The sequence below is a fragment of the Natator depressus genome, chromosome 7, assembly GCF_965152275.1.
Source record: "Natator depressus isolate rNatDep1 chromosome 7, rNatDep2.hap1, whole genome shotgun sequence".
Classification (NCBI taxonomy): Eukaryota; Metazoa; Chordata; order Testudines; family Cheloniidae; genus Natator; species Natator depressus.
In genome coordinates, this window is record NC_134240.1 from 32,354,518 (window position 1) to 32,377,750 (window position 23,233).

At 55.0% G+C, this 23,233-nt stretch overlaps 1 protein-coding gene across 33 annotated transcripts in view; it reads right to left on the reverse strand.

Annotated features, from left to right (window-relative positions):
* The window catches only part of NRXN2 (neurexin 2), a 253,023-nt gene that overhangs the window by 12,864 nt on the left and 216,926 nt on the right, over positions 1-23,233 (reverse strand). For 23 of the 33 annotated variants that reach the window (XM_074957997.1, XM_074957988.1, XM_074957993.1 and 20 more), the window contains 3 exons: positions 22,950-23,039; positions 10,724-11,046; positions 2,365-2,443 (listed from right to left, as the gene is read on the reverse strand). In XM_074957997.1, coding sequence (XP_074814098.1) covers positions 2,365-2,443; positions 10,724-11,046; positions 22,950-23,039 — 492 coding nt within the window. The remainder of the gene's footprint in view (positions 1-2,364; positions 2,444-10,723; positions 11,047-22,949; positions 23,040-23,233) is intronic. The other 10 variants (XM_074958004.1, XM_074958015.1, XM_074958003.1 and 7 more) reach the window with 1 other exon arrangement.

The following is a 23,233-nucleotide window of genomic DNA, read 5'->3' on the forward strand; positions in this document are numbered from 1 at the left end:
CCTTGTCACTCCAGATCAGTCCATAACCCACCTGCCCACCATACTGGATCCACAGGCCCACTAACCCAGTACCTCATCTTCGACAGTGGCCAGCGCCAGCCGCTTCAGAAGCAGGTTCAAAGAACCCTGCAGTGGTGGGTCCCCCTGCCCCCAGCTGGTCCCACCCAGAGGAGTTCAGTTCCTTCCATAGCCCCTGGTTATTATGCTGAATTCTACCACTGCACAGTCTGGTATCTGTCTAAAGTCCTGAGCCCTTGTTGGAACGTGGCTAAGCTCTCATTCCTGGGGAGATCCTGTGGCAGTGAGTTCCACTGGCTAATGGCATGGTGGAGGGGAGCATTTCTGGAGATCATCTGGGAACCTGACACTTTCTATCCTCTCAGCCTGGCAACCTGAGCTGGAGCCAATCAAAGCTCCCAAAGTCCCCCTAGATCCCATTAATCATTGCCTCCCTCTGCCTCCTCTGCTCTTTGTGAGGAGTGGAGAGGGATTTAGAGGCCCTGGACACCAGCCTCCCCACCCCCCGCAGGGTACTTCTCCCTGAGGAATTCCCCAGTTGCAGCATAAATGACAACATGGCACAAAGGAGCACAGCCAGGTCCCAGCAAGCCAGAGGTAAACCTCTTCTTCCTTCTGAAAAACCTCCCTGCTCAAGCAGGGAGTGTCCACCTCTTAGGTTTCCCTAGCCCTGGTTTAGCACTCAGCGCGGAGATGCAGCCACCTCTGGAGTGGGTAATGCTGTCTGTTTACACAGGGATCTGTCAACCAGTGTGGAGATGCAGCCACATCTGGTGTAGGGAATGGGGGCAGTTTCCCCTGCCTGGTGCTGAGATGCAGCCACATCTAGGGTGGGGTGCAGCTGCTCCTTAACAGTCTGCTACAGCAATGATTCCTGAACCACTAAAGGCCCTTTCATTCTATCAGCAAATGGGAAAGGAGGTAATAAAGGGATGCTTCACAAGCTGGGCCTGAATCTGTATGGTGGGAGGGGAGTGGGATCCAGTGCTTTGAACAGTAGGGGCTGGAAGCCAGGACTCCTGGGTTCTATCCCTGGCTCCGTGAGGGGAGTGGGATCTTGTGATTAGAGAGGGGTGGAGGAGTGTGTTGGAGCCAGGACTCCCGGGTTCTATCCCTGGCTCTGTGAGGGGAGTGGGGTCTAATGGTTAGAGCAGGGGGTTGAGGGCTGGGAGCGAGGACTCCTGGGTTCTATTCCCACTTTTCCCAGTTGGGCTTGGATTTGTGTGATGGGGGAGGGGTGGCTCCAGCTAACTCTTTGGTCTTGTAAATCCTGGAGCAGGTGCTGGGAGAGAGGTGGGGTGTAGGGGAGCCATTGCACCCTCCGCCTGTCTGGAGAAAGGCAGACAGGATGGTAAGGGAGGCCGGGGGCTGAATGTGCTGGGTCAGCCAGACCCTGAGGTGTGTAAGGGTGTGGGGAGGGTGCCTGCTAAATACAGGTTTGATACTGAGGACCTGATCAGTGGGGAGGGACAGTGGGTTAGCGTAATACAGCATAGAACTGGGGGCGGGGAGTTTATGGGGGAATCAGGGTGTGTGTGTCAGTAGCAGTGTTTGTCGGGGTGTGTGTGCATGAGGGTGCAGATGTGAGAGTTCACAGGTTTCTCTCTCTATTTGTGTGTGCATAGGGGTAAGAGCGTAGTGTTGGGTGAGTTCATAGGATTGTGTCTCTCTGTGCAGGTATCCATAGGGGTGTGCTTTCGTGTGTGTAGCAGTATGTGAGTTCATAAGGCTGTGTCTTTGTGTGAGTGTTCACAAGTGTGTACCTTTATGAGTTCACAGGGATGTGTCTTTGTGTGAGTGTGTGCATGTAGCAATGTGTCAGGTCACCAACAGGTGTTTGTGTGTGAGTTCAAAGGGGTGTCTGTGTGCACACATGAGCACAGGGATTGTGTAGGTTTGTGCATTCATGAACAGAAGTTTGTGTGTCAGTGTGTGCGCAGAGGTTTGTGCCTCTGCATGTGTGTTTCTGTGTGCATACACAGGGATGTGTGGATGTGTGTGTAAATTTGGTGCATGTGTGTGAGTACACCTAAGTGTGTGTGTGCCTCAATGAGTGCAGGAGTGTGTGTGTGTGTGTAAAGTGATGTGTGTGTCAGTGTGTGTAGGTTAATGTGTGTGTAGGGGTGAGTGCGTGTAGGGGTTAGTGTGTCAGTGTGTGTGTAAGCAGAACAGTGTGTCAGGGTCTGTGTAGGGTGTATGGGTGTGGCTGTGTGCATGTGTAGGAGATATAGGGGGGACAGTGTGTCAGGGTGTGTGTGGGATGTGTGTCTTTGCCAGGGTGTGTGTCCAGTGCACCCTGTAGAAGCCCCCTACCCACACATGCCGGCAGCAGAGAGAAGGACCCACCTGTGCTGGGCTCACACTCCTCCAGGTCCTCATCATCACTGGGACACTCAGCTGACGCCACCAACAGGTCATCTGTGTTCTGGGGAGAGAGGAGAGCACAGCTCAGTGAGGTGGTGCAGGGCGTGCCCTCCCCGCACACAGCCCCCAGCCTGGGGCCAGCCTGGAGCTAGTGCCCCCTGGATGGGGAGGAGTTCATGGACCATTCCTCACATGCTGAGCCTGCCAGGCCTGGGCGCTCCTCACACACTCTCATGTTTTGGTCCCCATCATCTATGGTAGGACCTCATGCCTCAAAGTCAGTTCTCTGAGGCCTGGGCACCACTTCAAATTTAGGTCCACACAGTCACGGTGTGCAGGGGTGTGAACCCCTCCCCAGCCCCCATAGCTACACTGCCCTAGCCCCCGGTGCAGATGCAGCTAGGCAGTGGGAAGAATGGCTCGGAGAGGCGGTGTGCCTACACTGAGAGCAAAAATCTCTTCTGGCGGTGCAGGCCGCCAATATGCCGCAGGGCTAGGCCAGCACAGGTTCCTAGGCCAGGCCAGTACCCTTGGCCTGCGTCTCCCACATCCCAGTGCAGTGCAAAGCAAGGGGGAGACCGTGCTGTGCGGTCCCACTGGGTCAGACACACAGCTTGGCTGGCGAAAAGCCGCGGTCGGGTCCGGGAGCCTTGTGGATAGACACTGGCCTGGGACTCTGGAGTTCTAGCCCTGGCTCTGGGATCGGAAGGGGGCCTAATTGTTGGGGGAGCTGGGGGTCAGGATTCGTAAGTTCTATTTCTGCCTCTGCCACTGACTTTAAGTGACTCCTTCCCCCACCCCCACTTCCTCTCCCACCCTGTGTCTTGAGACAGGGCCTGTCTGTGTCTGTGTAGCACCCAACACAAGGGGGTCCCAATCTCATCTATGCTGGGCCAGCTGGGCCCATTGGTTTAATCTAGGATGGAAGGGAGTTGGGGACACCGGGCTGCTAACCCATTCCTCTGAGCTGGGCCAGGGGGATACTGGGCTGGCTCGGTCTGGCTCCCACCTATCCATCTCCCTGTTCCCTATCCAGCGAGGTGCCATGTGGTATGGGAAGGGAGGGGCCTGCTCCCCAGCAATCAGTATTCCAGAGCTGGCTGCTGGGATCATGCTCAGTGTGTCGGAATTAACATAACAAAGACTTGGACAGGGACCCCAGGGGCAGGGAATCAATCAGGGCCCTGGCACAGCAGCAGGAATGGCAATGTGGAAGCACTGCAGAGTGTGTGTGAAGGGGGGCGATACCCCGCTGCAGTCACACAGCTAGCCCCGCTCACATGGAGCCAGCTGTATCTAATGCCTCCCCTCTCCTGCAGCCAGCTATGTCTAATCCCCTTCCCTGCATCCAGCTGTGTCTAATCCTCACCCTGCAGTCAGCGGTCTGATCATCCCCCCTCAGCCACTGGATCTATTTCTCATCTCCCCTGCTCCCCCCCCCCCCCCGCCTGCAGTCAGCTGTGTCTGATCACCCCTCCCCCCTGCACACAGCCAACTGTGACAAATCACCCCCACACCCGCTGCAACCAGCTGTGTCCGGTCGCCACCCCTCCCCGCTGCACACAGCCAGCTGTGACAAATCCCCCACACCCAGGTGTGTCTGATTGTCACCCCTCCCTCCTGCGCTCAGCCAGCTAAGACAGATCCCTCCACCCGCAGCCAGATGTGTCTAATCCTCACCCTGTTGTAAATCAGCTGGCTGATGATCAGCCAGCTGGGTCTATTTCTCCCCCTTCCCCACACAGCACACAGCCAGCTGTGTCTGATCGCCCCTCCCCCTGCACAGCCAGCCAGCTGTCTGATGCCCCCCACACACCCCGCTGTGTCTAATTGCCCCTCCTCCCCCAAACAACCAGCTGTTACTGATCATTTCTCACCCCCCCCCCGCCCCCAGCTGTGTCTAATCCTTGCCTCTTCTGCAGCCAGCTGTTCTGGTTCACCCCCACCCATCTGTATCTGATCCCCACCTTTTCCTGCATTTAATCCCAAATACCCCCTCCCCTCCCCGCACCCCATGAGCCACCGCCCCTCCCTTCCTGCCTTCAGAAAGGCAGAAGCCTGCTCTGAATAGCAGGGGACATCCAGGAGCCCCTAGCCCCAAAAGCCATAGCTTGAAGGCAAATCTGGAGAGGATTTTAGGGGGCTGGTACCGGTCTCCCCTTTACAGGGTGTGGCTAGGAAGGGCAGGTTGGGTGAGGACACAGAAGGGGTGGGGCATATGCAGGCCCATGGGGGATTTCCCCTCCCCCTGGCTGTTCATTAACTCTCCCAAACTGGCTTCCTTTGGAGTTAATGGGTGATGTAGCAGGCTCCCTTCCAACCCAAGGCCTCTTCTCCACAGCACACTCACACCTCCAAGGGCTCTCCGCCTCGAGTGCTCTCAATCAGGTCCTCCTGGGGTGAGTGCTCTCAATCAGGTCCTCCTGGGCTCTTGAGCCGCTTCCCCGTGGGCCACTAGCCCCTTGAAATAGTGACTGAGGTGGCAAAGGACTTAGGGCAAGTGGAATCATGCTGCAATTCCCCAGCTAAGCACTGCTGGGCCTGGCTAGTAGGGGGACCTAGCAGGTGCTGGGGGGATCAGTAGGGGGTGCTCTCCCTTGCAGCCTGGGCTGCACTAGGAGGTGCTGTGCTGCAGGGAGTGGGGTGGGAGGCCAGCAGAGGGTGCTGGCAGGCAGGGGCAGGGTGCTGCAAGGCTCAGGAGAGGTGTTCTGTCGCAGGCAGTGCTGGGGGCATGGGCTGCAGGGCTCCACTGGGCGCTTGCCCCTTGCACTCAATGCAGCACAAGCTGTGGGTGGAGAGCGCCGACTGCTTTAGCAGTGCTGTGCTGCCCCTGGGGAAGGGGCTGCGGTCGGTGCCCATCTGGGCCATTCCGAGAGGGTCTGGGCATACCAGTGAACTGCAGCAGGGGAAGTGTGCCCTGCTCCTGCCAGCACGTGTCAGAGATCAACGGAGCTGCCTTGAAAAGCAGGGCTCTGGGGCAGAGCCTGACAGGAGGCCTGGAGACCAGGCTGCTTCTTAAGTGCAGAAAGGATGGGCTGTGCTACCAAAGCACCCCCTGCTCCCAACAGGACAGAGTCCTTGCCCGAGGGGGAAGCTGCCATTCTGCCAGGCCTTCAACAGCATGTGCCCTCCAGATGCAACGGGGACTAGAGCCCTGGAGTCCTGACTCCCAGCCCCCTGCTCTAACCACCAGCCCTCCCACTGCTGGGATGGAACCCCGAGGTCTTGACTCCCAGTCTCCATTGCTCTCTGTGCCTCCAGCTTGTAAGCTCTTTGGGGGCAGAGATGGTCTCTCACTAGGTGTCTGTGCAGAGCTGGCCCCATGGAGCCATGAACTTGGTTGGGGGTGGGGACCTATGCAGTGCCTGGCCCAAGGTGACCCCGATCTTAGTTGCTGGGTCTTTGCAATGCCAGGTGCGACAGGGACCCTGATCTCAGTAGTGGTTCTGTGCAATGCCTGGCATGATGGGGATCCCACTTTCTGAGTGTGTGGGGATCCCACTTTCTGTTAAATGCCTGGCATGATGGGGACCCCGCTCTCTGGGGGGGGGGCGGCTGTGTGCTGTCCAGTGCGACAGGATGCCTGAGTGTCAGGTGGTCTGTGCAGCATGTGGCGTGACAGAAACCCTGATCTCTGTTGGGGGGGGGGGGCAGTCTGTGCAGTGCCCAGCCTGATGGGGACCAGATCTCGGTTGGGGGAGGGGTCTGTGACGTGGCTGTTACATAGCAACACACCCCCCCCCCCCAGGCAGTCCTGTGTGATGGATCTCTGGTCTCCTCATGGCTCGGTGCCAGCGCTCCTGTGCCCCATGCTGGCCCCTCATTACAGCCATAAATCCCTCCCTAATGGGTACAGCCAGTGCATTAATCCCATCAGTATCCTGGCTTGGCCCCAACCGACTAATGAGACTCACTGTCCCTGCCATGCAACTGTGCACAGCCCCTGCCCATCACTGCCCCCTGAGCTCCACAGCCGGGCTGTCCCCCTGCCACATAGAGGAGCCATGGATGCATGTAGTCCAACTGCAAACCAGCACCACATCAAGAGGTCACTGCAACTATGTTCTATACATGGAGCATGGAGGGGCTCGTCCCCCTAGGTCCAGCGTGGGGAGCCCCCCAAAGCAAGGATCCCACACTCGGCTCTGAGCCTCCCCACTCCTAAACAGGAGGCAGTGGGTGAGCACCCAGGACGGATGAACTGCTGGGGACCTGGGACGAGGAGCTGTTCATATCCAGCACTTTCTAGTGGACTGAGCAAAGGACTTCGGGGTTCTATCCCCAGCTCTTGGAGGGGAGTGGGGTCCAGTGGGTTGGAGGGGGGCTGGGAGCCAGGTTTCCAGGTTCTATTCCCCTCTCTGCCCAGCTCACGTCTTGTTTGTGGTGGGGCTAAGCCACTGTCCCTTCCTCGTGCCCTCCCCCCCCCTCCCCCGGGGCAGAGAACGCTCTCCGGAGGGGCGCCTGGGTGCCAGAGCATAGAAAAACCCACCGCAAATAGAATCCCCTTTAAACTCCCTGCGTTTCATCTCTGAGTCATTCCCCCTCTCCCCCCGAAACCTACCCCCCCAGCCTCTCTCTCAAGGATGGGAAATCAGGCTGGTCTAATTACTGCTCTGGATGCCATGGCAACAGGAAGATGACTTTGTCAGCGATTTTTATTTTTCATACACATGGGCGTGAGGAAGAAGAAAAATCCTGTGGCTGCTGCAGCAGCAGCTCCTGGGGAGGGTGACCCCAGAGGTGAATAACGTCGTCCTACACCCTGATCTGGGCAGCACAGCACCAGTCCCTGGCCTGCCCCCTCCATCTTTCTCTGGACCCTGCCCTCTGCCCACCCACCCATGCTCCCCTTGCCTCCCCTTCTCCAGACCCCAGGTCCTGCACCCTTCCATCTTGCTCCAGCCCCTGCCCTCCATCCCTGACCACCAGGCCAAGCCCACCCATCCATCCTCCCCATCCCCTTCCCTCCCCTTCTCCAGCTGCAGCTCCTGCCCACGCCATCCATCCTTGCCCAGTCCCTGCCCTCACCACCTCCATCCTCCTCCACCCCCCTGCCTACCTCCCAGCTCCAGGCCCTGCCCACCCCTCAACCCCCACAAGCACTAGGCCCTGCCTACCTCCCCTCCATCCTGCTCCCCGCCCTGCCCATTCCCCCTCTCCCCGCAGTTGTTTGTGTGACATTGATGTGATGCCTCTCCCAGAAATTAATTTGGGGGTTTTAAATCCCGTTCCCGCTCTGCCCCCATCCCCGATCGCTCCATTGTGATTGCAGGGACTGCCCTCACCCCCTCCCAAAGGACTGCAGTCACCTTCCCCCTGCTGTTTCCTTGCTTGGGGGCCAGCCCTGGCTGACTCAGCCCTATTCTCAGGAGATGCCAGCTCAGGGAGCAGGGCTCCAGGGCTGTGATGTATGGCTATTGTACAGTGGCCTGGCAGGGGGATGGTACTGACTTACCAAGAGCTGTGGGTATCAAGCTGGGATGTTTTTCTAACAGATCTGCTCTAGTTCACCCAGCAGTGAATTCAGTAAAGGCCTATGCAGGAGGTTTTTCAGGAGGTCAGACTAGATGATCACAATGGTCCCTTCTGGCCTCGGACTCTATGAATCCGGCTTTGCCAAATGAACCTTTGCCTGGCTGACTGTTCCAGCTGGTCAGGAACACTTTGATGAGATGTTTCATTGCCAAAAGGGCCCATTCGTCAAAGCTCAACGTGTCCCTGGGGTCGGGGAGGCTCCGACAAATTCCCTGGCTTGAAAAAAATGTCAGAAACAAGCTTCCAAATGGCTGATTCTTTTGAACTGGAAAGATTTGGAGGGTTGCCTCAAAATGAACTTCCCTCTCCAAATTAACTTAATTCAGACCAAAGGTTACAAAAGAGAAGGAAAACCAATCAAAACCACAGGGCCATGGGGCTGGGAGGGACCCCGGGTCACCGAGTCCAGACCCTGCTATCGCAGGCACCTCCATCAGAGAATCTGGGTCAGAAACAGAACCAGTTCCATCTTCAAATTGGAGAGCCACGCGCTGCCACAGGGCTGCTCCAGAACCTCCCTCCTCTGCTGAATGATTTCCATTTCCCCAACTGACAGGTTTCCCCTCAACTATGCACTGTCCACATTTTGACTTCTCCTCCGGGGACAAATGCACGTGATTGTCAAAAGACCCATGGGACAGAAAATCGTTTCCTGCCCGGCCTGACTGCCCAGATTGGTTTGAGTCACTAGCGGGTTGGCCAGAGAACGGCTCCACCAAGCCACCTCTCTCCAAGTGCTCCCAGCTTGCTAAGGGACAACACGCCAGGTCTGTTAGCACTGAGGATTCCGGCTCCAGCCTTCCCCCAGCCTGGTTTGAGGAGAGCATACTCGGGAGAACAAAAGATCCCAGCAGGGCTTTAAGGGGGACCAAATCAAGTGTGTCTGGAGAAGCTAGCCCTGCCTAGTTTGCCCTCTGGGGGAGGAGGGGCTGGTAAGAGTTTGTATCTGTGGATGCTCTTAATCTGGAATCAGTGTCCCCTCCCCACACAGAATTAATCAGGAATAGCTAGTCTGCTTTCAGTTCACTCACTCCCTCAATCCAGTTTAGCGTTCCTGTGTTGACAAGCTCCAGATAGACACGTACAGACTGTAAACTTCCCTTGTCTCCGATGCATTGAACCTCTTGCTAGCTGCACACCACTTTGGATTCAGAATGCTATCTGGGTGTTGTGTATCTCTGGTCACAGGCTCCCAAGGAAGCACCTGCGGGGGACCATGGTTCATCTGCAGTGTGCTGCCATCTCCCCAGGAGCGGTAAAGGTCTGGAGGAGGCCTGGCCCATGAGGGCGAGTGACAAAGTGGGCATTTTCTGTAACAGTTTTATGAAGCCTATGTGCTTCCCCAGTATTTTGCATGGCTCCCCAATAGGAAAGAAAGGACTGTCTGCTCTCAGGACAGGCTGGTAGACATAGGTATGAACGTCACCTTGCTGTCTGAGACTGAATGAGTCACAACCGCAAATTAATGGCAAATCCAAGAAGAGAATGGCAAACCTGATCACCAGGCCAATGCCACCTAGAGCAGCCAAGGACCCAGAGGGAGATGGATTTCCCCACCTCTCAGCAGGGAAGCTGAGCCCAGACCCCAGCTGGAGAAGAAAGGACTGGGAGGGGAAGCTGGGGGTGAAGCGCTGGCTGCTGGAGGAAGCTGGCAGCTCCCACCTGGGAACAGACCGAGGTGGGCAGACAGACAGACAGAGCCTGACCCTGGGGCTGGGCTCTGGGCTGAGCTGAATGGACTGTGCTTTAACCTTCAGCTCTCTGTGCTAAGCCACGGGCTGCCTCTGCTGGTGCCAGGTGACTAATAAACTGGCTGCCCTGGGGACGCTGCTCGAGGGTCACTGGAAATGCCGGCTGAGGGGCATCAGTCCTGAGGGGTGGCCAAGGCTCTGCCAGGAGCCTGTCTCAGCTAGACTTGCTGGGCAGAGCTCAGGGGGAAGCAGGAGGGCTGGACCCCAGAGGGTGAGTCACAGCAGGTGGGAGGCCACGTGACCTGCCCTGGAGGAAGAGTGAGAGCCCTGGGGCCTGGCACTTCCTCCAAGAGACTGTTCCAAAGCCAAGGGCACAGCCCCGAGCCTGTGGATCTGTGACAAGGGGGGCACTTAGAGACCTGGCAGGGGAACAGCAGGGCAGTGAGCCCTGCAACTATGCCAGGACAGGAGACTGGACCCCACAGGCATCCCCTGGCACCTCACCGGTCCCCTGCCTTACCTGGGAGTTGCCAACCCTGGGGGAGCCCAGGGGATGGGGATACAGGATAGGAGAAACAGCCCACTCGCATTTTGCCTACCTCCCAAACTCCCCGTTCAGCCCCCCTGGTTACCAGACCTCCCCCCACCTTCCCATATCCCCTCCCCTGAGTACCAGAGGCCCACCAACACCTTCCCATCTCCCTTTCCCAGGTACCAGACCCGCCCTACCTTCCCATCTCAACTCCCCTGGGTACCAGACCCCCACCACCTTCCCATCTCCCCTCCCCTGGGTACAAGACCGCCCCCCTGCCACTTTCCCAGCTTCCTTCCCCGAGTACCAGACTCCTCCCACTTTCCCATCTCCCCTCCCCTGGGTACCAGACCCCCCCATCTTCCCAGATCCCTTCCGAGTACCAGACTCCCTCCACCTTCCCATCTCCCCTCCCCCGGGTACCAGACCAGCCCCGCACCTTTCCATCTCCCTTCTCCTGAGTACCAGAGCCCCTCACCTTCCCACCCCCCCCCCGGGTACCAGACCCCTGCCACCTTCCCAGCTCCCTTCCCCCGAGTACTAGACCCCCCCCCACCTTCCTCTCTCCCCTCCCCCCACTCACCTGGGTGATGCTGTCGCGCATGGTGGGAGAGCGGCCGCGCCGCGTGGTGGTGGTGGCCATGGTGGTGGTGGTCTCCATGATGGTGGTGGACATGTCGGCCAGCAGGGTGGTGGCAGTGGTCTCGGTGGTCATGACGGAGGGCACCTCGCCCACCAACCGGAGGTTCCCCTCCACCCACACGTTGGGGTCACTCTCGGCCGCCAGGGACAGCACCTTGAGCCCGTTGTAGTAGAGCCCCGAGATCTGGCCCTGGAAGGGGCGACCCTGATCCCGGCCCCCGATCTTGATGGCGGCCTGGCTGTTAAATATTGTCAGCTGTCGACCTGCCAAGACGGGGTGAGGGGGAGTCAGGATGGGGAAGGGAGAAAGGGGAGGGATGAGGCCCATGGAGGGAAGGAGGGATGGAGTTGCAGGGTGGGGGTCGCAGGGAAGGGAAGAATAAACAGAGAAAGAAAGATCCTGAGTGAATGGCGGGCCGGGAGAGAGGCAGAGCTCAGCCAGCCAGCCAGCCAGGGGCTGCAGAAGGCAGGGGTCCCTATGACAGCCCCCAGCCACTGCCCTGACTGGGGGCCACAGTGACGCCCCTCCACCACGTTCTCACTTCCTCCTCCCACTTCACTCCCTGCCAGCCACCCACCCCTGCACTGGCTCCTAACGCAGCTGCATATGGCTTCGGGCTGTCACATACCCCTCCCTCCCTCTACCCCCAACCACCCATCTTCTTCTATCCCCTCCATCCAACTCCCTCCGTCCCCAAACACATCCCCTTCTTCCATCACCACCACCCCCTTCCATCCAACCTCCTCCTTCCCTCCATACCCAACCAAACCCACTTCTTCCATGCTCTCCAACCTCTCCACCTGTTCCCTCCACTCCCTCCCATCCATCCCTCCATCCAACCCCCTCCATCCCTCCACCCCCACCACACACCCCTCCTTCCATCTCCTCCCTCCATCCATTCATCCCCTCCTTCCATCTCCCCTCCATCTGCCCAGCTACCTCTTCCATCTATCCACCCACTCCATCTATCCACCCCCCAATCACCACCTCCTCCCTCTATCCCCCAACCACCCCCCATCCTCTCCCACATTCCTCCAAACATTATCCCTCTACACCCTCCATGTATCTGTCTCCACACACATCCTTCCATCCTCCAACCCAATCCCCCACCTCTCCATTAACAGCTCCCTGCTCCTCCATCTGCCCCCACATCCCTCTATCTCCCACACCTCCACCCATCCAACATTCCTGAACACTCCTCCATCTATCTCCCCACACCCCTACATCTATCCGCCCCCATCCCTCCACCGCCTCCATCTCTACCCCTGCTCCACCCATTCATCCCCATACTCACGCCTCTATCTATCTATCTACCTTCCCTCCCAAACTGCCCCCCTTTCCCTCCCAGACCCTTGGGACCCATTTCTGCATTCACAGACCCTGCATGGAACAGAGACAGTGAGCGGAGGAGGAGCGAGAGACGTGCAGGCACAGAGGCGCTGAACACAACCCAGACATTTGAATTGTTAGATCCCCTCTGGCTGATAATGGGATATGGGGCCTTCCTCTCTAGGGGGCGCCAGCCCCAATCTGGCCCCACTGCAGGAGATGGAAGAGGGGAATGACTGGCTCATGGGGGTGGTGAATGGGACACAAGGCCCTTCCCCTCTCAGGGTGCTGGCTCCGGTCTGGCCAGCTAATGGGGAAGGAGTGTGTGCGGTGAAGGGGCAGTGTTGGGGCATGAGCTGGTTGGCCCAGGAGTTCAGAGCTGTGCAGCCCCTCCCCCCCCATATCAGACACAAGGCTGCAGTGCAGCTGCCGGGGGCTGAGGGGGAAGGAGCTAGATGCACCTGCCCACCTAAGAGACTGTGGGCAGGTGTGTGAGGGGAGGGGCTGCAGAGTGGTACATGTCTATGGAGGAGGGTCTGGGCAGGTGTGTTTGGGGAGGATATGGGAAGGGGTTAGGTGTCTATGGGGGGAGGGGCTGGGGAGGTGTGTGTGGGGAGCGGCTAGAGGGGGTATGTCTATGGTTGAGGGGCTAGAGAAGGGTATGTGGAGAGGGGCACGTGTTCATGGGAGCAGGGGCTGGGGAGGTGTGTGTGGGGAGGGGCTAGAGGGGGTATGTCTATGGTTGAGGGGCTAGGGAGGGGTATGTGGAGAGGGGCTGGTGAGGGGTACTGTCCATGGGAGGAGGGGCTGGGGAGGTGTGTGTCGGGAGGGGCTGGGGAGAGGTACGTGTCTATGGGGGAGGGGCTCGAGAGGGGTATGTGTCCATGGGGGGAGGGGCTGGGGAGGTGTGTGTGGGGAAGAGATGGGGAAAGGTATGTGTGTATGTGGGAGGGACAGGGGAGGTGTGTGGGGTGGGGCTGGCGAGGGGTACATGTCTATGGGGGGTGGGCTGGGGAGGACACTGCAAGACGGAGGTTCCTAGGGTTGTGTCTGGGACTGGAGATATTGGCTAGTGTCATTTGCTTGCAAATAGCTGGGAGCAGCTGACATGCCAGAGGCTGTGCATGAACAGCCCAGGAGAGGGGGTTCTCACAGCAGAGCAGGGTAAGGCTGGCTCCCAGAGTCAAGGATTGGAGTGACCTAGCAGATCACCGGTCCGGATAACACCAGAGGGGAACGTCACAGGAGGTGTGTGTGGGGAGGAGCTGGAGAGGGGTATGTGTACATGGTGGGAGGAGCTGGGGAGGTGTGTGTGGGGAGGGGCTGGAGAGGGGTACCTGTCTATGGGGAGAAGGCCTGGGGAGGTGTGCGTGGGGAGGGGCTGGAGGGGGTATGTGTCTCTGGGGGGGAAGGGCTGGGGAAGTGTTCATAAGGAGGAACTGGAGAGGGGAAGGTGTCTATGGGATAGAGGCTGGTGAGGTGTGTGTGGGGAAGGGCTGGAGAGGGGTATGTGTCTATGGGGGGGAAGGGCTGGAGAAGTGTGGGGGGGAGGGGCTGGTGAGGAGGTATATGTCTATGAGAGGGAAGAGCTGAGGAAGTGTTTGTGGGGAAGGGCTGGGCCTTTGGGGTGTGGGGGTGCACAGCTGGCTGGAGGAGCAAGGGGGACCCATGAGTGTAAGTGGGATCCTGGCCTAGTTGCCCACACTGGGCTGGCACAGGCAGGTGCTAGCTGAGATGTGTTTTGGGGGCTGGGGTGATGGTGAGCACCAACAGCTGATCTAAATCTGGGGGCTGCATGTGGGGACCGAAGCCGTGCCATCAAATTGATCTGCCTTCCAACCTGTCCCTGCCCCCCCCCCCCCACCACCATTGGCCACGTCCCAGCTGCCATCCAGGTGGCTCAGAGCAGTTTAGAAAGCAAATCCTGGCCAACTCCCCCCTGCCCCACCCGCCATCACGCTCTCTCCTCGCTCCCTCCCGCCTTCAAAGGCGCCTTTTAAAAAAAGAGAAGAGAGGAGGACTGTTAAAGGGACCTTCTGTTGTGAGCAAAACCGACTCCAGATGGCTCCTACTGAACCGTTATCAGCTGGTTAACGCTCTGACTTTACAACAGCTTCTGCTTTGGATGAATACTCTGGAAATCGGCAGGTTTTTAACCCTCTGAGTTTCAGCTTCTTGGGTTTTTTTAGAAAACAGGATTATTTTTGTTTTAATTTTCTTTTGCTCAGGGTTAAGAAATCGGTACCCAACTGCCCAGACTCCTGCCACTCATTTGTTTTTCCCTGAGTTTGGGGGAGTTTAGCGCGTTAATTAGTTTTCACTCTCGTTAGATGGATTTTTTGGTTGTTTGTTGCTTATTTAAAGAGCTTATTTGTTATGTGGTTTATTTACCACCTGGATTTTTTTAAGGGCCTACACCCAGATGCGTGTGCGCACACACAATATTGCCCTGTGTTAAATTTGTCTTGGATTCCTACCCCCCACCCCAACCCCCTCTGATTGCTCTTGTGGGAGTTGTGAGGCCTGGCAAAGTTGTGAGGCTTGTGAAGGCTGAGGGTTAACAACTCATGCCACTTGCAAACAGAGCCTCACCAAACTTGTCATGCTTGTGAACGCAGATGATCACCAATCTCGGGACGCTTGTGAAAAGGGGAAGCATCAGCTCATCTGTGAGACACAAGGATCTTGTGGTGGCAAATGCACATTTGTTGGGGCTTAGTTTAAATCCAGCTGACTTGCCAGCAGGAAAAGGGTTTGTGTGTGTGTGTGTGTGTGTGTGTGGGTGTGTCTCAGGGGAACGAGCCAGCCAGCCTAATGGAGCAGCTGGTGCTACCACACTGCCTGAAAAGCCTCCAGGGAAGCATTATTCTGAGGCAAACCTGCTTGCTTCTCTGCTATCCTTCATCTCTTCCTGCGTTTTATCCCTCAGGGACGCTGGTACAGACGATCTGTCCCGGGATGCTTGCTCCTTATCCCACGCGGGCAGAGCCCTGTGCCCAGCGAGCCAGCCTGATCACCCAAAGATCAGCAGTGCCGAAAGTCAGGCCTCTGAGGAAGTGGGGCAGGGGCTCACTAGAGAGGGCCCTCCCCACTCAGTCAGGGCTGATGGCAGAAGTTCAAGTGGCAAGCCATGAAGCTGAACAGTGGTGGATCCCTGCTTGGAATCAGCCACCACAAGTTGGGGCATTTCTCCAAATCTCTGGGCACCTGGTTTGAGTGTGGGTTGGGGCAGCACAGCTCGGTTCAGGCTGCAGCAGCAGAGCCACCCAGGGCACAGGCCAGAAATCAAGAGCAGGGAAGGTAGTGCTATCCAATTTAGTCCCACAAAGGGGTGGCCTGGGGGATCTAGGCTGCCCACAAAGGCGTCTCCCCACAAACCGACAGGCAGAGGGGCATTGAGTACTGCTCCGAGGGGAGAGGGCTGGTCTCTTCCCAGTGCCTTTCTCCCAGTAGCGCTGAGACCAAAGCCTACCCCAGGGTTTGCACTGCCAGACTGGGCCCTGGTTAGTGCGGCAAGTTGAAAGACCAGGCCTACTGTGAGTGCAGCAGGCACCAGGCTGGGATGGCTTGGTGCTGAAGGGATGGCTGAGCTGTTGCCTAGGGGTGTGTGTGGGAAGAGATGGGTCAATCAGATGAATTGGCTAGTGAATGAGATAATAAACAGAGAGGTGTGTATGGGGGATGGATGGTTGCATGTGAGGACAGATGGATGGAAGGGTATGTGGGGACGGAAGGAAGGAAGGGCGTGTGTGGTGACAGACGGATGGATGGGGGCATGGGGGGTGATGGATGGATTGGAGGGCAGGAGTGTGGACGGATGAAAGGAAGGAAATGTGTGGAAACAGACAGATGGAAGGGTGTATGTGAGGATGATGGGGTGTGGGGGAATGGATGGATGGGGGTGTGGGGGACGGAAGGAAGGAAGGGGGTGTGAGGGGACTGATGGATGCAGGTGTGAGGATGGAAGGAAGGGTGTGTGTGGGGATAGATGGGAGGGAGTGCAGGGGACGGCTGAATGGATGGGGGTGTGTGAGGATGGAAAGAAGGAAGTGGGTGTGGGGGACGGATGGATGGATGGCGGTGTGTGGGGATGGACAGATGGATGGGGGTGTGTGGGGATGGATGTTTGGGGGTGTCTAGGGACAGATGGATGGGGGTCTGTGGGGATGGATGGATGGGGTGTCAGGGACAAATGGATGGATGGGGGTGTGGGGGGATGGAAGGAAGGAAGGGGGTGCAGGGGATGGATGGATGGAGGTTTGTGGGGATGGAAGGAAGGAAGGGGGTGCAGGGGATGGATGGATGGCGGTTTGTGGGGATGGAAGGAAGGAAGGGGGTGTGGGGGATGAATGGATGGATGGGGGTGTGTGGGGATGGAAGGATGTGGGTGTGGGGATGGAAGGAAGGAAGGGGGCATGGGGGATAGATGGGGGTTTGTGGGGATGGAAAGAAGGAAGAGGGTGTGGGGGACAGATGGATGGGGGTGTGTGGGGATGGAAGGAAGGGGGTATGGAGGACGGATGGATGGGGTGTGTAGGGATGGAAGGAAGGAGGTGTGGGGGACAGACGGATGGATGGATGGCGGTGTGTGGGGATGGACAGATGGATGGGGGTTTGTGTGGGGATGGATGTTTGGGGGTGTCTAGGGACAGATGGATGGGGGTCTGTGGGGATGGATGGATGGGGTGTGTGAGGATGGAAGGAAGAGGGTGTCAGGGACAAATGGATGGATGGGGGTGTGGGGGGATGGAAGGAAGGAAGGGGGTGCTGGGGATGGATGGATGGGGGTATGGAGGACTGATGGATGGGGTGTGTAGGGATGGAAGGAAGGAGGTGTGGGGGACAGATGGATGGATGGATGGGGGTGTGTAGGGATGGAAGGAAGAGGGTGTCAGGGACAAATGGATGGATGGGGGTGTGTGGGGATGGAAGAAAGGAAGGACGGAGGTGCGGGGAATGGATGGATGGATGGGGGTGTGGGGGATGGATGGATGGATGGGGGTGTGTGCGGATGGAAGGAGGGAAGGGGGTGTGGGGGATGAATGGATGGATGGGGGTGTGTGAGGATGGAAGGATGTGGGTGTGGGGGATGAATGGAAGGATGTGGGTGTGGGGATGGATGGAAGGAAGGACTGGGGCATGGATGGATGGATGGGGGTGGAAGGAAGGAAGAGGGTGTGGGGGATGGATGGATGAGGGTGTGTGAGGATGGAAGGAAGGAAGAGGGTGTGGGGGATGGATGGATGGGGGTGGGGGGGACAGATGGAAGGAAGGAAGGGGGTTTGGGGCATAGATGGATGGAAGGGGGTGTGTAGGGATGGAAGGCGGTTTGGGGGATGGACGGATGGACGGGGGTGTGTGGGGATGGAAAGAAGGAAGGAGGTGTGGAGGACAGATGGATGGATGGATATGGGGGTGTGGGGATGGAAGAAAGGAAGGGGGTGTGTGGGGCTGGACAGCTGGAGATAGAAAACATCACTGCAGGTGTTGCATGCATGGCAGGAGGAATTGCCAGCACCTCATAGCCTGGAAGGGGAAGCTCCCTCAAAGCTCCCTGCCCCACCTCGATGTTCAGCAGTGAATTTGCACAGAAGCAGCCTCCCGTGAGCTCTTGGGCTGAAACAGGATGAGAAGGGCGCGGACGACGTGCAGATCTCAAGCCTGGACTGTTCGGAGCTTTCGGGGATGAGGTTTGGGGCCAGTTCTGACCTGAGCTGGGCTGGTCGGCTCTGCCCTTGGCCACAGCTGTACAAATGTACCCATGCTAGTCTTAAAAGGAGGAGCTGGCAGGGAAAGAGGCACGTCCCCTCTCCAACTGAGAGTTGTCTGACTGCATTATAACAGGCTGGGCTCTTCCCAAGGGGTGAGCAGCTTGGGACCCTGTTATGTGAGTGCCCTGAGAGATGCCTGTACTTATGCAGCTAGGTAATGTGCCAGTAGGTGGCGCTCAAGTACCCACTGCATTGTTCACATTGCTGAGTGATTGAAGTTGTTCTAAGTGGGGTGCCGGGAGGAAGAGGGTTGCTGCTTTGATGTGGCTGAGCGAGGGCCCACTCAAGGACCGCGGGTGTGCTCTCCTTCCATAGGACTGCCAAGCTCTGCTGCAGCACTTTCAAAGTGCCTTACATTTTACAGATGGGGAAACTGAGGCACAGAAAGGCAGACTTGCCCAAAGTCGCCTGGCAGCAGAGGCCAGGAATAGAACCCAGGTGTCCTAAGCACCAGCTCTGCGCTCTCCATCAGGCCACAGCTGGGATGGGAGCCCAAGAAGACACTTGGTTAATGGGATTCCTAGCTGCCCCGGGCTTCATGTCTCATCTGTCAGCTGGCAGGTTAGAGGATCAAACAGCTGGCTGGAGAGGGACAGAGTGTTCGGGCGCTCAGTGATTTTTTGCGGGGGGGGGATCAGAGCATGTTACTCTAACTCTTCCAGATCCAGCACCGAACCGAAGGGACAATATTTAAAAACAGCAGGATTTTCCACCCTGCAAAACAATGTGAGATTTTGACTATTTTTGCCATCCCCTATCAGACCAAAAAGCCAAAATTTCCAACTTTTCCCTGAATGAGATACCCTCGAAGTTGCTTACAATGGCACTCAACAAGCTGGTTGATGAAATGGCGTTTGGCTGAGCGGCTCCAGGGAGTAGGGGATCAGCCCTGATCCAGAGGAAATTTTCCACATTAGGAGCCCAACCCTGAAAGATGCTGCTGCCCCTGTTGTTCTGAGGGGGTGTGGCCAGTGTGCCAATCTAGGGCAAACTCCTTTTCCTCACACCCACCCCACACTCGCAGTGACACCAGGTGACTGCTAGCCCCCACCTGACTGACCTTTAAATCCCTGGCCCCTCCAGTACAGCCCATTAGAGCTTTAACCCTTTGAGCACTGGTGCTGAGTCTTACAAGTAGGCATGGTGGGACACTGCGACAGCATGGCAGGTGACGACCTCCTTCATGGCCACCCCTCACTGGCCCCAGAGTGCCAGCCAGGGTCTCGAATGTTGGGAGCCTGACTCAAGGGGCTTCTCCAAAAGAGCTCAAAGCCCGTTGGGGGAGCAGGGAAAATCTTTATTTCAGATCTAAAGGGGATCTGAGCTTTGGAAGAATCCTGCTCTGATCTGTGGGTGCCGATCCCTTGGAAAGCCCAGCTTCCATCACAAGGCTGTTCAGTGCTTAAAGAGCCCATGAAATCTCCTGCTGCAGCAACCATCTGCAAATTCAGGAGGCACCCGAACTCCTGTGGCAGCTTTAGAAGGTTGGGGCCTTTGTTTGTGAGATGGCCTTTTCGAATTCACCCCGTCTCCAGCACACGTCACCCCCAAGGGCAAATCTCTTATGCTCAGTCATCAAAGGGCTAAAGAGACACTGCTGGTCAGATCCCCTCCTGAGACACAGCTCTCAGCTGTGGTGTTTTCAGCCAAGGCGATTAAGACTCTTGATTTCCATTCTTTTAGAGGGGAATCTGGATGTCTCGACACCCTCGGGCATCTTTGCAACGCTCAGCGTTGGTGTTAAAAATAAACCCAAGCTAAAAAAAAAAAAAAAACCTTGCTGGAGTATTTATGGGATAATTATTATTTCTGAAGGATTCCACTGCAAACAGTGGGCTCAATTTGTCTTTCGCCTACACTAGTATAAAAGAGGACTAAGATCTCAGCTGTGACAACTCTCGGAATATTATCATATCTGGTGTTTTTCCTGAAAGCCCCAGCTCCAGGAATCATGGGATTAGGTGAGAATTTCTGTTCTCTTTTAAAAAAAAAAAAAAGTTTTAACACTTCCCGTTTTATTTATTTTCTAGTTTTCCTCCACAGATCTCAAAGTGTTTTACAAAGAAGGGTTTTATCCCCATTTTACAGAAGGGGAAACTGAGGCACAGCAGGCCAGCGGCAGAGCCTGGAGGAGAACCCAGACACTCTGAGTCCCAGTCCAGTGCTCTGCCCAGTAGGACACGCTTCCTTGTTGAGGTTCGGGGGGTGGGGGGAAAGCTGGAAAATGTGAGTCCTAGAAACTTAAAACGCAGAAGGCAAACAAACAAGAATCCCAAATTTCTCCTTTTAAAAAATGTGATGATTTCTAAGCCAATCTCATGATTTCTGACCCCCCCTCCGAGCTGGCAATACTGCATTTTGGCACCGCAATAAGCAGCCGTACTTTGAAAAGAACTGAGAATATTGGACTCAGATTGGGAGCTCTATGAGGCAGGGACTGTCTCTTGGCTGTGTGTTTGTACACTGCCTAGTGCAGTGGCATCCTGGTCCAGGACCAGGGGCTTTTAGGTGCTACAGCAGTACAAATCATTCATAGATTGATGGCTTTCAAGGCCAGAAGGGACCATTAGATCATCTTTGCTGTCTTGTCTAACCCAGGCAGAGAATGTCGCCAAGCTAACACTGCAAAGATCCCAATCACTTGGGTTTGACTAAAGCATCTTCCAGAGAGGCAACCAGTGTGGACTGGAGATGGAGACTCCACCCCTGCCCTGGGGTGTTTGTTCCAATGGGATTCCTGATCACTGCGAATGAAGTTAATGGCATTTCACTGGTGTAAGTGAGAGGAAAATTGGGCCCAAGATAAAAGATAACCCAGTGAGCTGACGCTGTTGCTCTTTGTTGCAGCCTGGGACTAACCCTGAAGGTGAAAGTGACTAAAAACAAAAGTGAAACTAACTAGAGATCCAGGCTTGAAACTGACCAGTCTCTTTTCATTGATTGAAGTGCCAAATAAAAAAAAAAGTTAACCATAAGGCATCAATGATGAAATCAGATATAAGAAATATAGCTCCCCCCTCCTCCCTGGCAACAGTTAAAAATGCTCTGCAGAAGTGGGAGATTTAGTCTTTCTTTAGATGCTACAGTGTCCATTTAAGCACAGATCTGATGAACCCCCTCTTGCCTTATTTCTTTTTAAAAACAATCCATCCCAAAGGCTTTTAAAATAATAATAATAAAAAAAAAGTGTGGTTTAGTTCTAAAGGGTGAAATTCACCCTTGCTTATGCATCACTTAAATCCAACTGAGTGGAGCAGAAGTCTTATGCTGGATTTCTGCACCAGGGTGAATTTTGCTCACAAAGCAACTCTAATTGGCAGAAGTTTCCATTTCACTTGGACTGGTACCTCAGCTGGTGTAAATTGCCATAACTCCATTTACATCAGCTGAGGATCAGAATTTAAAACTGGATAAATTCTTCCAGACTCAGATCTCTTGTGGTGGGGTGGGGTGTTCATCTCATGTTAATGTGTTGCAAGTGTCTGTGTTTGTGTGTGGTGGGGGGACAAGGTAAGAGAGAGATTTTTTAAAAATCAGTTTAAAATTCCAAATATAATCCAGATGAAGGTAAGAAATTTAGCATCCAAAGTGGAAAATCAACACATAAAAGCCCATATTACTCAAAGGGTTAAATCTTGTTTTGTTATTTTTTGGTTCATCCAGGTGTATATAAATACAGATATATAAATCTCTCGGTTTTTGTTTTAAATAAATTAGCTTGTTAAAGTCCCTTTAACTGATTTTTTTTGGTTGTTGGTTGTTTAAACAATCAAGTTACAGACATTAAAAGATACATTTAGATGCTTATCCCAGTTAGAAAAACGTGCTAAGAATTGGTTATTAAAATACATTTTGAATTTATCGGTTTAAAATCCATTACAAGACTGGTTTAGCGTTCGTTTGTGTTAAAAGCATATTATTAGCTGGTTAAAAGAAGATTTAAAATTACTTTTTTTGTTTTGCTTTTTCCCCAACTGAGTTTAAGCATTAAAGGTACAGAGCTCAGCCTGGAGAGAGAACAGGGTGTGACCCTGTGCTATGAAAAGTCGAGTCAGTTACAAAGCTGGTGAAAAAATACCCAGAGTTCTAGGAAGGGACAGGGATTCTGGTTATTTGAAGATACAGGGTGAAATGGGTGGCTCCATTAAAGTCAACAGCAAAATGCCCTTCACTGTCTCCCTAACCAAGACAGATGGTGTAGTCTAGTGGGTAGGGCACAAGAGTGGGACCTAGGACTCCTGGGTTCTATTCCTGGCTCTGTCGCTGACTGTGGGCAAGTCTCCGAGCCTCTGATTCTCATTAGCCTACTTAGACTGTAAGTCTTTGGGAGAGGGAGCATGCGTCCTGCAGCACCTGGCACAATGGGGCCCTGATCTCAGTCAGGCTCTCCAGGAGCCAGTGAAAAATAACAACTCTCAATAATATCTGTCATTCCCGACCCCTGCATTGTAGGTGTGAGAACCTCCCTGTATCGCACCCCCACCATTCTGTGGGAGAAACAGCAAACCCTCTCTGTCACCCTTTCAGCACCCCTCCCTGTGTCTCTCTGAGTCAGGCTCCATCTGTTTGCTGATCTGCTGTATTTATTCTTCTGCAACTCACAACTGCCTGGAATCCTAAAGAGTTATGTTTGCTTAAAATAATCTGTATCAATGAGTCCCACAGGCTAACCCCGCCGACCTCCTCCAGGAGCGGCGAGTCCCACAGGTTAACTCTACTGACTTCTGCAGGAGCTGTGAATCAGGCTAACCCCAGTCTCCCTTCATCTATAGAAAACTAATAATGTTACATAAGTCTGTAACCCAAACCCAAGATACCTAGAGCTGGGGAAAGGATGGGCTGCATCTGTCATAACCGACCGAGCTATATAAAGTTCTCGGTGACCAATGAAATCATGCATCCACCCTCCTTTACCATCCAAATCCCACCACCAATTTTTAACTAAGCTCCCAGGACAAGATGCTTTCTAAAGAGGAGATGGAGGAGAGGGTTGGGACGGCAGCGGGAGAGCTCTGCACCTTTAAATCTTTTTTATTAATTAATTGCAATTAATTATCGTTAATTACCTTTGTCGAGTAGCCACTCATCTACTACTCGACCGAGCCGATACGGAATTCTCTGCCTAGCAATCGCCAGCCGCTCATTATCACTGTTCCCTTTAAAGAGTTTAGAGAAGAGATTTGTAGACGGTTAAAAGAAAAAAAAAATAAAAAGGTAAAATCAAATAAGAGAGAGAGAGAGAGACATATAACACCATCTGGAAGGTCAAAGGTCAGAGGTTAGCATGTTTAGAGAGGTCAAATAGCGGTTAAGCGTTGGATCAAAATTAACTGGCTTGGGGGGGGTTTGG